This window comes from Rissa tridactyla, chromosome 24 (assembly GCF_028500815.1).
Source record: "Rissa tridactyla isolate bRisTri1 chromosome 24, bRisTri1.patW.cur.20221130, whole genome shotgun sequence".
Taxonomy (NCBI): Eukaryota; Metazoa; Chordata; class Aves; order Charadriiformes; family Laridae; genus Rissa; species Rissa tridactyla.
This window is the reverse complement of record NC_071489.1, coordinates 148,766-164,695: the sequence shown is the minus strand read 5'-3', so window position 1 is coordinate 164,695 and position 15,930 is coordinate 148,766. Positions and strand designations below refer to the sequence as shown.

Below are 15,930 nucleotides of genomic sequence, written 5' to 3'. Positions count from 1 at the left end.
GCCGTGGCCCCAGGCCGCGGCCTCCACCCTGCACCCCGCGAGCCGGGCAGGGGTTGGGGTTCACGTGGGGCCACGCGGTCCCGGCTCCCCCGGACCCCACGGCGGCGATGCCCCGTGTCCTGGTGAGGGGGGTCAGCGGGGCGGGGGGAGCCGCAGGGGACGACGGGAGGGTCTGGGGGTGCTGGAGGCAGCGAGGCCGGGAGGGAGGACGCTGGAAGCAGGCGAGGACTGGGCACGTGCAGGGCTCGCCACAGGCTTGTCCCCCACCGGGGAGCCCGCACGGCTGCCCCATGGGTGGGAGGGAGCGCTGGGGGCCACCCAACGGCCCCGGAGCAAACTCTGCCGCCTTCTCCCACCCAACGCAACGAGAGCGGCAAAATTAACCGGAGCGCCGGCACCCACAGCCCTGCTCGGCACAGGGGGAGGCCGGCCACAGAGAGGGGCTGTGGGACGCTCCCCACATCCCCACCAAGCCCCCAGCTGCCCGTCCCCAACCCGAGGGACTGCGTCACTCTGGTCACACATCCCGGGACCCCGCTGGCACCAGGCACAGCAGCACTGTGCACCCTCACCGGCACACGCGGCCAGACCTCGCACGTGCTGTCCCTGTCCCCTCGCAGCCCACGGGGCCGGCAGCAGAGCCAGGGGGGTTCCCGGGGTGGTCAGTGGTGGCCCGTGGGTGTGTGGGCCCCCCTGGCACTGCCCCAGTGCAGGAAGTGGCCCCGGGGCTGGTAGCTCCGGCTGCGTCACGGGGGGGAAGTGAGGCTCCGTCTAGAGGGGAAGAGCAGCCCGCAGCCCGCAGCCCCCCCCAGGCCCCGCCGGCGGGGGATGGATGGGGGGGCCCCCAACAGATGGACCGTGCGACCGTCCCCTCCCCCAGCACAGGGCCCCGCGGGGGCAGCGCCAGGGTCCCTGTGGGGGGGGGGGGGATGCAGCTTCAGCAGGGCCGGGGGCACTCGCAGCCCATGTCCCCCTCCCTCTTCCCCCGGTTACTCGCACCCGCCAACCCCGGCACTGCAGGGACACGGCACATGCCCAAACCGCGCGGCTGTGGTCACGCCAGCGCGGCAGGGAATGGTCCCCTGCACCCGGGCCACGGTCCCACAGCATGGCCACGATGAGCTGGCCTCGGCCTGCCCCATGCCAGGGTCCCCACCCTGAGCCTGGGGACATGGGGTGACAGCCCCCAGTGTCCCCAACCCTGCTGGGCTGCAGGGTCTGGGCTGCTCTTGGGGCAGCCAGGACACACCGGGGACAGCCCAGGGACAGCAAGGATGCACTGGGGACAGCGGGGACACCCTGGGGACAGCCGGGATGCACTGGGGACAAGTGGGATGTGCTGGAGAAACAGCCTCGGGGGCAGCAGGGACACATCGAGGACAGCTGGGACTCACCAGGGACACGCCAGGGACAGTCAGGATGCAGTGGGGACACTGGGGACACACCAGGGACACGCTAGGATGCAGTGGGAACACTGGGGACAGCCAGGATGCAGCGGGGACAGCAGAGACACACAGGGGACAGGCGGGTGGGATGAAGGACAGTGGGGGACACACCGGGGACAGCCAGGACACGGCGGGGAGAGCCTGGGTGCACCAGGGGACAGTGGGGACACACCGGGGACAGGCGGGATGTGCTGGGGGCGCACGGGATGATCTGGGGACAACAGCCCGGGGACAGCGGGGACGTGCGTGTGTGGGGGGGACAGCAGGGATGCATTGGGGGGCACCGGGGACATGCCGGGAGCAGCCGGGAGGCACCGGGGACGTGGTGGGGGGACGATCCGCGGGGACACCCCGCGCCGCTTCCCCCGGGGCACCCTCGGTCCCGCCGCCCGGTGTCCTCCCCCCCGCGGCACGTTCCGGCGCCCGGCGGCAGCGGCGACCCACCCCGGGCACCGCGGGGCTGCCGGTGCCCCCAAGCTGCGGCCCGACTCCCCCGGGGACCCCCCGGCGGCGCCGCCGCCGCTCCCCGCCCCCCTCCCGCCGCGGCGGGGCCGGACTCACCGGGGGCTACGGCGGGGCGGCGGCGGCGGCGGCGCGGGGCGGCATGGCCGGGACCGGGGCTGGGGCCGGGACCGGGACCGGGGCTGGGGCCGGGGCTCGCCCGGCGGCGGCGGCGGTGATGTCATGGCTCCACCGGGCCGGCTCCGCCCTGCGCCCCCGCCGCCGCCAATCCGCGCCCGGGGGCGGCGGGGGGCCCCGGGGCAGCGGGGAGGGGGTCCCGGGGGCGGCGGGGGTCCCGGTGCTGCTGGCGCAGCGGCCCTTCCCCGGAGCCGGGATCCTCCCCCCCCCCCCCTGGCCCGGTGCCTCCCCCCACCGCCATCGCCGGAGTTGCCCCAGAGGGACCCGGTGCCCCCGGCCCGGGCACGGCCCCCGGCCCCCTCCGGCGGCGAGGAAACACCGAGTGGCCGGGACCCGCCCCCCCCGCCCTGAGCTGAGACCGACCCCCCGGAGCCCGGCTGGGTCCCCCCCGCCGCAGCCACCGCGCTAACGTGCAAATGACCTAAATAAGGGAGCGCTACGCAAAGGTGGCCCCCCACCCCGGTCAGAGGTTTGGGGGCAGAGGGGTCCCCCGCCCCCCCCAGGGCAGCCCCAGACCCCCCCAGGGGAGCACTGGCTGCTCCATCTTTCAGCTTCCGCCCCCCGGCACACAAGGACACTCATCACCCATCTCCATCACTTTATTGTGGGGGTTACACGCTGGAGGGACCCCCCACCCCGCACCCAAACATTACAGACCCCTGGAGCCCCCCCAGGGAGCTGCAGCCCCACAGCAAAGGGTCCCAGAGGGTGGAGAACCACCCTGGCCGTCCCCGTGTCCCCCCGTGGCTACTCCGGCCCCCCCACAGAGAGGACGTGCAGAGCCGGGGGAAGGAGGGTCTGGGGTTCCCGCTCCAGAGTTTCAGCCCCCGGCACCGCAGGAACGCCGCCGGCCGGAGCTGGGGCTCGGCTGGGTGCTGGGCGAGGGCACCAGCACCCGCCGGTCTCCACGCGCGTCCCGGGGACTCAGCGCCAGCCGGGATTCATGGGGGAGCGGAGAGAAGCCAGGTGTTGCCGGTCTCAGCTGACGGACGCTGGCTCCAGGCTGCCGTTGGTGGCCATTCCGCGGGCCTGGGGGGAGGAGGTGGCTTCCTCCGGCCGCCTCTCGTCCCTGGGCGCCGGGTGGCACGCTGCCATGGCAGGGTGGCTCTGTCGGGGACAGAAAAGGCAGGGTGGGCTGGCTGCAGCAGGACCTGCCGGGCAGAGGCGAGGGCAAAGCCAGGCTGGTGTCACTCCCACACGAATTGGCTGTTCCACGGGGACAGGAGCGCCAACAGACCGGGAGAAGTTTCCTCTGGGCTCCTGCTTGAAACCAGCGGCTACAGTAAACCGGTGGCCTTCATTCAGGGCCTGGGGTGCCCCCACCCCAACATGCAGCTCCCAGCAGGGCAGAGGCACTGCAGGGACTCGCCGGCTGCAGGGAGGGGTGACAGGGGACGCAGGATGGGGCATCTGAGGACATCGCCAAAGACGTCACCCTGCAGGCACATCCTGAGCCACAGGCTCCGGGTGGGACAGGAGGAGCAAGTTGCAAGGGAAGAAACGAGACTCAAACGGAGAAAGCAGGAGCCCTGTGCCCAGAAGATGACGGCTCCCCTTCAAGTCCACAGACGTGAGAAAATGGGCTTCCCACAGCTGGCCGTCCCCAGCCTGCGAGACACCCCCACCACATCCCAGACAGCTCCCGCGACACCCGTCCCACGCACAGGAAGAGGGTGGCACCGAGCCACCCACGGAGAAGAGGCGATGGCCCGTCCTCCACCGCTCCCCCGGGAACAAGCTCCGGCTGCCACCCCCTCAACGCTCCTGATGTCCTCCAGAGCCTGGGGGTAGCACTGGGCTGCGTGGGAGAGCCACCCCCCGAGGGCCTGGCTGCGCGGTGGGAGGGCAAACGGGGACTTCTGTCCCCAGGAAGACACTGCAGAGCCCCAGGGACCACTGGGAGCAGGAGCTGGGCTACTGCTGGAAGCCCCCGCTGCTCCCTGGCCGTACCTGCACAGGCGGCTCGGCCGGAGGGTCGGCAGCCGGGGAGAAGACGTGGGCAGAGGAGCTTCCTCTGTCCGTCAGTGCCGGCTGCAGAGGGATGCTGGGGTGGGAGGGCTCCTCCAGGGCCAGAATGTCTATGGGGGCCTCGGCCACCTCTCTGAGGGACTGATCGAGGGCCACAGAAGGATCGAAGAGCAGAGGCGACGGGGGACACTGCATGCCATCGCCCACCACGTCCAAGTCCTAGGAGAGAAAACACCGGGAGCGGCTCATCAGCAGGAGGGGTCCCAAGGATCCCCGCAGGAGACAGGAGCCCTCGCAGCCCTTCCCCTCGAGCAGCAGGCAGGAACGGGCAGCAGACTGCTCCGTGGGCACAGGGAGGGGGAAAGCAGAGCAGCAGGGCACCATGGCACCAGGACCCTCAGCATCTGGGAACACAACTACAGGGGCCTCCGCGTCCTCCCGGCGCGGCTGGTCCAGGCTGGCAGCAGACAAGGTGCGGGGCACCAGGTGGGGAGCCCAGTGTGACATGCAGCACCAGCAGCATCCCTGCAGCAGCCCAGAGGGCGGGGAAAGGGTCCCATCCTGCCCTGCTCGGGACACCTGGAGCAGTCGCCCCTCTCCCAGGATTTCCACACCACCCTCTTTGCCCTGACACAACTTCTCGGAGTGGACGGTCCCTGGCTTACTCCTCCGTCCACGCTGCTCGCTGCCGTCGGCTGCGTGCGTGGATAACCCCGCTGACGCAAGGGGCTGGGATTCCTGCGAGGCTATTGTTAGAGGACAGGATTTGTTTTGGCTTTGGAGGGTGTTTGACATCAAGGCGAGATGCCTGCGACTCACGAGTGGCACTCCACCAGCCCAGCGTGATGCGAGATAAAACACAGATGCCCTACGCAGCCGTACGCTGCCGCAGCTCCGAACCCCTCCGAGCCAAGGACCGAGGGCTCCCACAGACTGTCTGCAGCGCGCGCCCACACACGGTGTGGGCTACGGGGCAGCAGCAAGGCACCCAGGATCCTGCCTGAAGCACCCAAAACCCCGCAGAGGGCGGGGGACCCTCCCGAAGGACAGGCTGGGGGAGAAACAGTTGCGTTTTTCATTCCTGACCTGAAAAACCCCACCTCCCACAAAGGCTGTTTTCATGGAGCGTGGTGCCGGCTCTGCCCCACAGGGAGGGGGGCTGGTTCCATGCCCAGCAAAGGCAGGAGGAGCGTTTCCCCCGACTCCCCCGCAGCAGCACTCGCTCTCCCCTGTCATCGCTGCCCTCCCCGGGACCCCACAGCTGCTGGTGGTCCCTCCTCCAAACTCTGAAGTGGTTACAAGATTCGCCTCCTGATCGAAGCGCTCAAGAATCCTGGGGGCATCCCAACGCTAAAGCAAGTGACACCTCGCTCAGACGAGCGGCTCCAAACAACCACGGTGGGTTTTTTTCTGTTTAAACAAATTTCAGAGGATTTTAAGCATGTAGGCTTAACATACATGCAAGGCATCAGAATAATCTGGGGATTAAAATCCTCCTGGATTTCTCATGGGAGAGAAGGGGGGGGGGGAAAATCCTCTTTTTTAAAAGCCCCTAAATACGGATTTAAATGAGAGCACAGCCCTTCTAAAGAAGCAGTCACCAACCCTGGAGAAACAAACATCTCCCAAACCTTTTGCATTCCTGCGCATTTTTCAAGAGATTCTTATTCCCAAAGAATAAAAACGGTTCTACGGTATCTGTGCCGGGGAGGCAGGGCTTTACATGACGTCCACGCATGCTCCACGCGGAGAGCACCGGGGCTGCTGCACTGCAGCCCACTCCACCAGGATTTCACTGGGACTTCACGGCCCATCACGGAAACAGCAGTATTCCAGGGATGTTTTTCTGCTGGCCACGTTGCTTTCACATCCCGCACTGCGCAACTTACGTCGCTAAACTCCAGGGGCAAGCTCTCCGTGGGCTGGAGCTCAGCAGCGCTCAAGTACAGGTCGGTGGGGGCAGCTTCCAGCTCCTCGGGGACAGCCAGGACCTGCTCCGGCACGTACATCTGCGGGGGCAGCCGGAGGTGGAGCGGGCAGCACGGCTCCTCGGAGAGGCTCACGGGAACCGGCTTGTTGCAAGGCACTTCCTCAGAGCCTTGACACGGTTTAAATAGAGTCTGATTCGTGTCCTGACAGATGTCTGGGAAGACGTGGTCAAGGGAAACCTGCGCAGGAGACAAGCTACAGACACGCTGCCAGAGGCATAAATGCTCCCCACTCACCCACCGCCCTCCTGCAAATGGTGTAAAAACCTCCCACACCTCTCCAAGACCAGGAGTCCAGACTCCAGAGTTGCACCCCAACTGCCCGGCAACGCGGGTGACATTATTTGCGTGATGGAGAAACGGGGACAACAGCGACAGCCTCCCAGTGGGGGCTGGGAGATGTGGCTGGATCCCTGTAAAGCACTTGCAGATCCTCAGATGGAAGATATTACAAATGCACGGGCTTACTTTTATTTGCAGACATCCATTTAAATGGCATCTGCACAAGCCCCAACATCTAACACGCAGCGGAGATACGAGCACACACAATGCTTTTTCCACAGCCAGGAGCTTAGTTCCGGTATTTCTATCTTCCCAGTGCATTTTCCTTCCCAATGGAAAACCTATTCCTGCCAGAGGTGTAAATGGGATTTCCTGCCTTTAATCACAACCAGAAACTCTGCTCCAATCGCATCGTGCTGGCGGAGCAATCCACCAGCAGAGAGTAGCCACACACCGAATCCCATCCTCTTCCAAGAGCCCTGCAAATCCACAGACGGACCCACTGCTGAGGCCGCACGAGGGTTCACCCAAACAACGCTTCATTTTACTGACAGTCGTGAAGTTTCTACTCACCGCTGCAGGGAGCGGCTGAGACCGTCACCTGCACGGAGACCGTGCCTTGCTCTGCGCACTTGGGTGACACAACCTAGAGCTGGGGCCAGAGCAGATTTCAGGTGCGGATCGTGTTTTTCAGGTCAGATCCCTCAATATCAAACCCACCCCAGTAACTGTTCTCACCCCAGTTTCCTCTTCACGCAGCGCAGTGTGGGAGAGGAAAAAAAACAAAAAACCCCAAGCTTCCAAACCCACACAAACTGGCAAAAGGCGCCAAGTTTAACCCAGTTCCTTACGTCACCTAGGTTTCAGATTTATCCTTTCCTCCTCTCCTCCCCGCGCTGAGGCAGCTGTGAAGGCGCCGACAGGAGTCCCGGCAAGCCGCGGGGAGCCCGTAATCTGTGCAAGAAGCAACGGTACAGAGCCTGGCCCAGAGGAGCCAGATCTCGAGGGCAGATGTGGCGAGGAAAGCGTCTGTATGAACAGCAGGGTGGGGAAGGCAGATTTTAATCTCTCTGAATGACTCCCAGCTCAAGCACTGACTTTATTGGTAGCCAAAAAGCATGGATTGCCAAGATGACAGAAATCACACGCTCCACCTGGAGCCCAACGGCCCAGCTGGGTTCGGTGCCTTTAATGCACTGTCACAAACAATCCAGCTCCTGAAAAGCAAACAAAGCCCAAGAGCCTCCTGACAATGCACAAAGCCGAGCAGACTGCAGATGTTATCGGCTCAGCGGGGCTAACCAAAGTAAAATCTTGTTTGTGTCAGTGAAAGTCAGCTGACAGCTCAGACGTAAGGAAATCAAACCTCGCTTTTTCCACTCCCTTCTCGGCCTGCCCTGCTCAAAGCAAGCCAGCTGCAAACAGCAACTTGCTTTAACTGTTTTAGAGGCATTTATCCTGTCTTTATTTTGAAGTAGATGGTCACTAGAGAGAAACAAAGGCAGCTTCCTGCTCCCTGGGCTGCTCCCTGCGCATAGCCGGAGTCGAGTCTGCCAACTTCAGTAACAAAACGAAGAGCTCAAACAAAACAAAGAGCTCATCCTCCCCCTGGCTGCCAGCGCCGCTCTGGGACCCAGCGCCGCAGCTTCTCCTGACTCACACCAGCAACAGCTGCTAATGCAGCTCCGACACGATCCAAACCTGCTCCCAGACGCATCCACCCAATCCCACGTACACCGGAGCCGTGCGGATGCAGCCGGGGCAACGCTCGGTTTGTGGATCCCATGCTGGGGCAGTGATCCCCCAGGTGGGTGGATCCCAGTGGCAATTTCAGTTCTGGCTCTCAAAAAGCCGAGGCTGTTTTGGGAAACTGGCTGTTGACATACACGTGTGAACCTTTCAAGGGGGCAAAGGAGACCGAGATGGTCCATGGCAGCCCCAAACAGGCTAGGAACTATTCCCCCATTCTGATCCTCCCAAGAATCACTGAGCGCATGCTTCAGCAGTCAGACACCCCTTCCCACGCACCACCCTCACAGCAGGACTCATACCAAGCGCCTGCAGACCCTGCTCAGGTCGGCTGTTGGCACTCGGCACCCAGAGCCAAGGAGAGAGCAGATTTCCTTCTAACCCTCCCTTCAATACAGCCAGAAACTAGCTCGTGTCTCCCTCGGGCTTTGTGAGGTTCCCTTGTTGCTTCTAAGCGAACTGGCCACCCCGTTCGGACGCTCTGGATGAGAGAATGTACCGCAGAAATGCTGCAGCGGGACCTGCCCATGCAGAAGCGAGGGCAAGGCCAGGCTGGTGTCACTCCCACACGAACTGGCTGTTCCACGGGGACAGGAGCGCCAACAGACCGGGAGATGTTTCCTCTGGGCTCCTGTTTGAAACCAACGGCTACAGCAAACCGATGGCCTTGATTGAGGGCCAAAGAGACAAAAAAAAGAAAAAGGAAAAAAAAAAGAGGAACAGACACACTTCAAACTGCCAGCAAACAGTCAGAAGCACAGCCCAAGGCAGCCCAGGCAGATCAAAGGATACGTGCAAGGCAGTGCCTGGTCATCGGGAGGGACTGGTTGGAGCATCGGACATCGTCAACGAAGGCCAAGCACCTCTGGCTGGAGCGGGTGGTGTGCGCCTGCAAGTCCAAGAGAAGAGCTCAGAGCTGCGCTGGAGTCGTCCGGCTCCGTTCCAGAGAAAGCCCCTCAGCTATACAACACTCGCGTCCTGCTTTCAAAACACGCCAAGACCAAACTCAGTTCCATTCCAGCAGGGCCTCACTCCTCATTATGTCCTTCCCATTCAAGCTTTTATTAAGGAGAGCTGAGATAATAAGGCACGACTCGACTGCAATAGAAGACCTTCGTATCAGAAGTCTGTCTCAAAGAATGAGGTTTCTCAGACCTATCTTTCGACTTTCAGAAGTCGGTTAAGGGAATGCTTTGAATTTTAAATGGTTAAAAAGAAATGGCTTTGAAGCACACAGCTTCAAATTTAGTTTCACGTGTGATGCAAGGGGCTGCCTTTGGGTCCCCACAGGTCCAGGAGGAGTCTGGGTTTCACCACCATACGGAAGAGTATTTTTTACACATTTTGCAGTGATGAAAATCAGGCTACCTTGTACTGAGCCCTCCCTTTCGAAAGGGAAAATTCTCCATCACACCTTTAACTTTTGATGTTCTGGTGACCATTTAAAATGACCCTAGGAACCCCCAACGTTTCAGCCAACGTGTGGATACCGAGGGTGCTCTCACCTCATTACGCTCTTGCAGAAATGGCGTTACAAGGGACAATCTGGCCAGAGTTGACCTAGCCTGGAATTGCTCCCAGTAAAGAAGGAGAGCCCCAGCTTCCGAGCAAGGCTGTAACTCCAGCCGGACCCACCTGCTGGGCAGCGCCGTCGGTGGCCAGCATCCTGCGCTCCTTCAGCTGCCGGTGGAGCAGGGCCTCCACGCCGTAGCGCTGCCGGTACCGGCGCAGGCACTTCAGGCGCTTCAGGTTCTCACGCTCCTTGGCCATCAGCCCCTCCGGGCCTGTCAGAAGGCTGCTGCCTGCGGGGAGCAAGGGAGGGCTCAGAAAATACCACCCCACCTGCCACATCCTTCCATATTTATTTTTTTTTTTTTTGGTACCCAGAGCCAAAATCAGCTGTCGAGAGCTCCAACAGCTGACTAACGACACAGATGTCAACGCAGAGCGAACGAGCGGTGAGAGTCGCATATATAAACAGGAAGCACATCTGTCAGCTATACGAGAAGATGACAGAGCAGATTCCATCCCAAAATTTATCCCAGCTTCTCTGTGCACATGAGGAGCGCTTGGGATGACAGAATAATTTTAAAACACCTTTTAAAATAATTTGGCCACTCAAAAGTCTACTATCGTACTTTCTGCAGGAAGAGCAGAAGTCTGTCAAAATTTCAGCTTGCTCCTGTGCAAGTTCTGGAAGCTTCCCGTAAGTGCTCCCAGCTATAATTACAGGGCAACACTCGGGATATGCTTTTCTATTACTGGTTTGCTAAAAAGAGTTCTACGAAATTGTTACATACCAAACTTCCAGTTATTTTTACTTGGGAGCGAGCTGTATTTTGCCATATTCCAGGATGAGCTATTATAAGACTATGCTGGAGAAAGCGTTCTGCGCCCTGCAAGCAATTATTTCAACCTGGTCCTGCCTCTGCTGGACTATGAACTCCTGCACCCCAGAGCATGCTCTGCACAGGGAGAACTCCAACCCCGGCAGAAGTTCTTTTTGCAAGGGAAATTTGCATCTGTACTAAGGAGGAATAAGTCATTACAGTAGTAACTACCAAAACAAACTTCTGCCGATACAGACAGAACCTTACAGATGAATAAATTTGTTTATAAAACCAAAAACAGGAAATCCCATACAAGAAAAGAACTTTTGTCTCAGAATTAACTTTGTAGTCTCATTTCCTGACAACACTGCAAACTTTGAAGAGAAAAGAAATCCGGCAACCTTTCTAACCCAAATGATACCAATCTCTGGGCACGAGGCCAGAGACAGAAATACCTTCTCTAACTGAGTTTCAGTCCTACAATAATTTTCACCCTTACTGAGGCAGCACTGCTCTGATATCTGCTTCTACAAAGGGCAAAAACCACCTTTTTTTTTTTTAAACTGTAGAATTCTGCACGTGTTTTAGAGAAGTGCTGTGCCCTCAGCCGAAGGAATACAGACCAGTGACTACCTGTACTGGTACTTGCCTATGGCTTCATGCTCTCCCTTGCGGCTGTGCAGGTATCGGCGCTTCTTCTCCTTCAGAAGGTGCTGCAGCCGTTTGAACTGGTCGATGTAGAGAGACTGCAGGCGGATCAGCTTCTCTCGCATGATCAAAGCCACCTCCTCTGCCGTGTATACGCCGGCATGCCTGAAAAACACCCACGCAAACAGGGTGAAGTTTGCAAGGGTCCCTCGGGGTTGTTCTGACCAAATGACATAGACGTTATCAGAAACGTGGGCCGAGATCAATGGGCAATGAGCAGAAATACTGAGTTTGTTTGGGTTTTTGTTTTTTTTTTAAAGTTAAGAGATCACCCAGAGACTGCTGCTGAACAGACCACTCCACACCGAAAGAGAATGATCATCAAATACTTCCCACCAGGTCCAAGACTTGCAAGCATCCACGCCTAACAACCCACCAAGGCACAAAGGCCAACTGCAACACCATTAGTATCACCACCTCTAACATAACCGCTGTCTCCTCTGGTGTCACACCGAGCTCAGAACGCTCTGCACGCTACACGCGTGTAAGCAGCCGGCAGCCACCAGCGTCCAGCTTACTTCAAGGGATCCTCCTGGTCGCTATCGATGCTGTCAGCCTCACTGTCCGGGTCCCCTCGCCATGTCTGGTCCACTGGGATAGGGTCCTGCTCGCCATCACTCCAGCTGTCCTCATCTGAAAAGGTAAGTTGCCCTGAGCGACAGGACACTGTCCTAGCGCTCGCTGCTGCGGCACAGGACAGCCAGAGACCCCAGGAGCTCGGCTCCATGGCCACGCAGAGGTGAAGTGGCTCTGCCTCCTGCCAAGAGAGGCTTCTCCTCCCCAAGCAGTGTGAGCAAGGGACGTGGAACAGAAAGCCCACCAACTCGGTGCAGCCAAAACACACAGCTCCTGGGGAGTGATGCTCCTGCCTGTACCTTGGAACCACGAACTGCCAGCTGGCCCCACCGAGCCACTCGGGGAGATGGGAAGCTCAGCACTGAGCCAGCGTTTGACAGGCACCACTAGAGACTAACCCAGGAAAGAGGGAAGGTAGCTAACGTTTCTGCTCTGCGAGCGCAAGGGAAGAAAACCTGCAGGACTTTAGCCTGGCAGCGTAACTCATCTACAATCAGTGGCAGGCGAGACACGCCAGGGTTTGCAGAATGTTTTACCCACAGATCTTTTTTTCACTGGATTTAAGATGTGACACTCTTGGCATTTCCACACAAAACTGAGAACTCCAGGTGCTCTCACACCAGCTTTTGCTTTCAGTTCTTACCTAGGATCCGACTGGCTTCGCTGCGGCTGCTCTCTGCAGTCTGGGAGCCCAGCTCTGTTTTGGCGTAAGAGCTGAGCTGGCAAAGGAGAGTCTCGCTTACAGGCCCAGGATTGGACTTCTTCATCTGAGCTTGGAGCGCCAGAGTGTTCCTACGGGCATGCTCTGCACAGAACGACGCACTGCGGGAATAAATCACAAGCTCGTTACAAGTCCAAGCCCTCAGCCAGCAAAACGAACAAGTGATACAGTGAGAAACGTTCTCTAGCACCTGGAAAGCACATCCCTCCACAGCTCTCTCACAGGGAGCGCCGCTGGCTGCAGGTACAGCTCGGAAATGCCAGAGACCCCCAGTGGCTCGAAGACCACACACCACCACTGAAATGCCACCTCTGGCACTGCAGCCAGCAGCCACATGGCAAGCAGCAGGGAGAGAAAAGAGCTTTTTACTTAAAGCCACTGAGGTGAGCTCTTCTGCTGCCAAACATTTACAGTGGACTCTCAGTTTCCACGCAGAGCACGCTGGCCCACATCGCATGGATCCTTTTTATCACAGAGGGACCAAGGGCAGAATGACGACTACCAGTGTCCCCATCCCCGTAACTCAGAGAATGAAACGGGGTTGATGGTCCCGTCAGGAAAACTGTGCTCTGCCGATGTGCTCACTGAATGTCGATAACTGTTCTAGGTCCTTCCATCCACAGCAATCAGAACATTTCGTATGCATCAGAGGACAAGAAGTGCCATGAGGCCATCAACTCCACATAACACAACCAGAGTATCTGTGCTGAGGATGATCCATAAGCACAGACAGCGGCAAGTTATATTTGCTGGGCTGAGCAGAGGTACGGCCCCGTGTGGGTGCACGTCCGGCTCTTACAAAGGACCTGGATCACTGCAGCCACCTTCTGATGGCAGAGGGCAGCAGCCCGACAGTCCCCCAGGACCAAGACAACTCCACGCAGTGTCCAGCACTCACAGTCTTTTTCTAGCTTAAAAACACTTGAGAAAGAGGAAGCCGCTTGTCTGAGGTAACATAAGTGCAGAGCTGAATTAGCAGAAGGGCTTTCTCCTGCCCACTTTAAGTCTATATGGTACAGAACCAGAGAACCGTGAGACAGAGGTACTCACCCATCCTTCTTCTCTGGTTTGGGCGCAGCGTTGGGACATCGCTTTCCATTCTTTGTTGAAACGTAGCTGCACTGCTTGAAAGGGGCACTCCTGTCTTCAAGAATGTGCTTGATACAAAACTCCTGCCCCTCCAGCCGTGGCTGGGAGCACTGGCGGTGGGTGAAGGCACATGACAGAGGCTCCTGCGGCCGCGGCACAGGAGTAAGGCGTCCTCGGCTTGACGGCAAAACATGGATCCGAATTCTGTTCATGCCAACACCTGCTCAAGAGATGCAGACTTGTTAAAAGAAACAAAACAAACTACTGATAAAAAGAGAGATGAGCAGCATCTGCTAACGCATCTCTTCGACCCCCTTGAACAGGCAAGATATGAAGTTGCTCCTACAGAGACAGTTTCTTGCAACGTCTGAGGAAACTTTTAGCTTTGCAGCAACCCCGTTGCTGTGCAGAAAGAACTACATCTCGCTCACCGGAGCTACCAAGCAGCACCATCCACGCCAAGGTGTGGGGACAACAGGCACGGCTACCTGCCAGCATTGTGGTGGTGGTGGTGGGGATACACATCCCAGAGGCACCCCTCTGCCCCCACCACCCCAGCGCAGGACCCCCACAGCTCCACACCCTCCCAGGGTGCAAGGCTCCCTCCCATCCGCAGCCCATCGACCCCATGATGCCCCACACAAACCTCATTCTTTCCCGGCATCATCCATCCCCCAACTCCCGGCCTCTCAGCGGGCACCAGCTCCCAGCCCCGCGCCCCCCGCAGCCCCAGCGCTCACCCACTGCACAGTGACCAGTACGGGGTCCCTCCCAGCACCAGTGCAGAAGCCCCTCCTCCCAGTACGCTTCCCCCGTGCAGCTCTTCAGTGCGTGGCTCCTGCTCCCGGTGCCCACGCCTTGCGCCCGGTGCCCATCCCTGCTCCCGGGACATCCCGGTGCCCACCCCTTGCTCCCGGTGCCCATCCCTGCTCCCGGGACATCCCGGTGCCCATCCCTGCTCCCAGTGCCCATCCCTGCTCCCGGGACATCCCGGTGCCCATCCCTTGCTCCCGGGACATCCCAGTGCCCATCCCTGCTCCCGGGACATCCTGGTGCCCATCCCTTGCTCCCGGTGCCCATCCCTTGCTCCCGGGACATCCCAGTGCCCATCCCTGCTCCCGGGACATCCCAGTGCCCACCCCTTGCTCACAGTGCCCACCCCCTGCTCCCGGTGCCCACCCCTTGCGCCCGGTGCCCACCCCTGCTCCCGGGACATCCCGGTGCCCACCCCCTGCTCCCGGTGCCCATCCCTGCTCCCGGGACATCCCGGTGCCCACCCCTTGCTCACAGTGCCCACCCCCTGCTCCCGGTGCCCACCCCTGCTCCCGGGACATCCCGGTGCCCACCCCCTGTTGCCGGTGCCCCCCACCGGCCCCGCTCCCCCCACGCACGTGCTCCAACACCCACCCCCGCGCCCAGCTCGCGCGCATGCGTATTCGCGCCGCCCGGCTGCCCCGGCGCCGCCATTTTGTCCGCGGGCGGCGGGCGTGAGGGGCGCGCCGGAGGGGAGCCCAGGCAGCGCCGCCGGAGCGGAGGGCGGGCGGACAACAGCCCCCGCGGCCGGTGCGGGGCGGAAGGGCCCGGGGGGAGCGCGCAGATATGGCGGCGAAGGGCTGCGCGGACCCCGCTCAGGGCGGGCGGCACCGCCGCCATCTTACCTCGCTGCCGCCGCGGCCTCCTTGCTGCCTCGCCGCGCACCCGCCCCGCCACCTGACTGGCCCGACCGACCGCCAATCGGCGGCGGGCGTGGGGGCGGTGCCGCGCGCGGTTGGCCGAGTTCGCCGTCACTCCGCCGGGACGGGCCACGCCCTCGGGAGTCACGTGAGGGCGGCGCGGCGGGAAGGAGGCACGTGGGCGCGGCGGGGCCGGGGACTCCCGGTGGCCCCGGGGAGACCTACACGGTCCCGGGGCAGCAGGACCCCCCCCCCCCCCCCGCCCGGACCCCATTCCCTCCCGGCTTCCCAGGACAGATGAAGACCAACATTGCTCCCCGCTGACTAACGGAAAGGGCAGAACGAGTGAGTCACTGCAAAGCCCGACGACCCGAGAGCAGCCACCCCCAAAAACAGCGGGGGGGACGCGAGGGACGGGCCTTTGCCGGGAGCCTGAGACCTAAAAACCGTACCCAAAACCAGCGGGGGGAGGGGGCGTGTGTCAGGAACGGCAGAGGCGCTGGCGAGGGGCAGCGGCACCGATTGCGCTTAAAACCAAGGCTGATGTAGAAAAAGTTTCACAAAACCATACGCAGACAGTACATTTATTGAAAGTTGGAAAAGTAAAGTCTGAGAACAAAGGAAATCGGGTGTTTTCCCCAAAAAACATTCAACCCAAACCCAGGTGGCTGCCCCAGCCCAGGGTTGCAGTAAGAGCTGTTTCCAGGTCAGCTGCACTGACGGGATCCCCCGGCAGAGCCGGCTGGGGACAGCGACCCTTCG

The 15,930-nt window shown here is 60.6% G+C and overlaps 1 protein-coding gene and 2 non-coding genes across 4 annotated transcripts; all 3 read right to left on the bottom strand.

Annotated features, from left to right (window-relative positions):
- Positions 1 to 2,742: 2,742 nt before the first annotated feature.
- On the bottom strand, positions 2,743 to 15,274 carry KANSL2 (KAT8 regulatory NSL complex subunit 2). Of its 2 annotated transcripts, none has more exons than XM_054183187.1 (10): positions 13,927 to 13,949; positions 13,457 to 13,715; positions 12,329 to 12,507; positions 11,628 to 11,742; positions 11,047 to 11,214; positions 9,707 to 9,869; positions 8,864 to 8,960; positions 5,942 to 6,195; positions 4,035 to 4,271; positions 2,743 to 3,191 (listed from the first exon to the last, which is right to left on the bottom strand). In XM_054183187.1, the coding sequence occupies exons 1-10, from the start codon at positions 13,946 to 13,948 to the stop codon at positions 3,063 to 3,065; spliced, it is 1,623 nt and encodes a 540-aa protein (XP_054039162.1). In that variant the 5' UTR covers position 13,949; the 3' UTR covers positions 2,743 to 3,062. The 2 variants fall into 2 exon arrangements, with proteins under 2 accessions (XP_054039162.1, XP_054039163.1); XM_054183188.1 differs by lacking the exon at positions 13,927 to 13,949 and adding an exon at positions 15,154 to 15,274 and having other exon boundaries at positions 2,744 to 3,191.
- Positions 3,267 to 3,395, bottom strand: LOC128901362 (small nucleolar RNA SNORA2/SNORA34 family). The gene has a single exon (XR_008463470.1). It is a non-coding gene; the product is annotated as a small nucleolar RNA SNORA2/SNORA34 family (small nucleolar RNA).
- Positions 8,625 to 8,753, bottom strand: LOC128901363 (small nucleolar RNA SNORA2/SNORA34 family). Its single transcript, XR_008463471.1, has one exon. It is a non-coding gene; the product is annotated as a small nucleolar RNA SNORA2/SNORA34 family (small nucleolar RNA).
- Positions 15,275 to 15,930: the final 656 nt, after the last annotated feature.

Bases quoted from the DNA above. Each gene is read 5' to 3' on its own strand.
- KANSL2 (XM_054183187.1), bottom strand. From the start codon at position 13,948: ATGGTGCTGCTTGGTAGCTCCG. The intron at 9,870-11,046 runs GTACCAGTACAG...CCCCGCAGGCAG, and splicing joins GAGCATGAAGCCATAGGCAA to CAGCCTTCTGACAGGCCCGG. The intron at 3,192-4,034 runs GTACGGCCAGGG...TGTCCCCGACAG, and splicing joins CGGCCGAGCCGCCTGTGCAG to AGCCACCCTGCCATGGCAGC.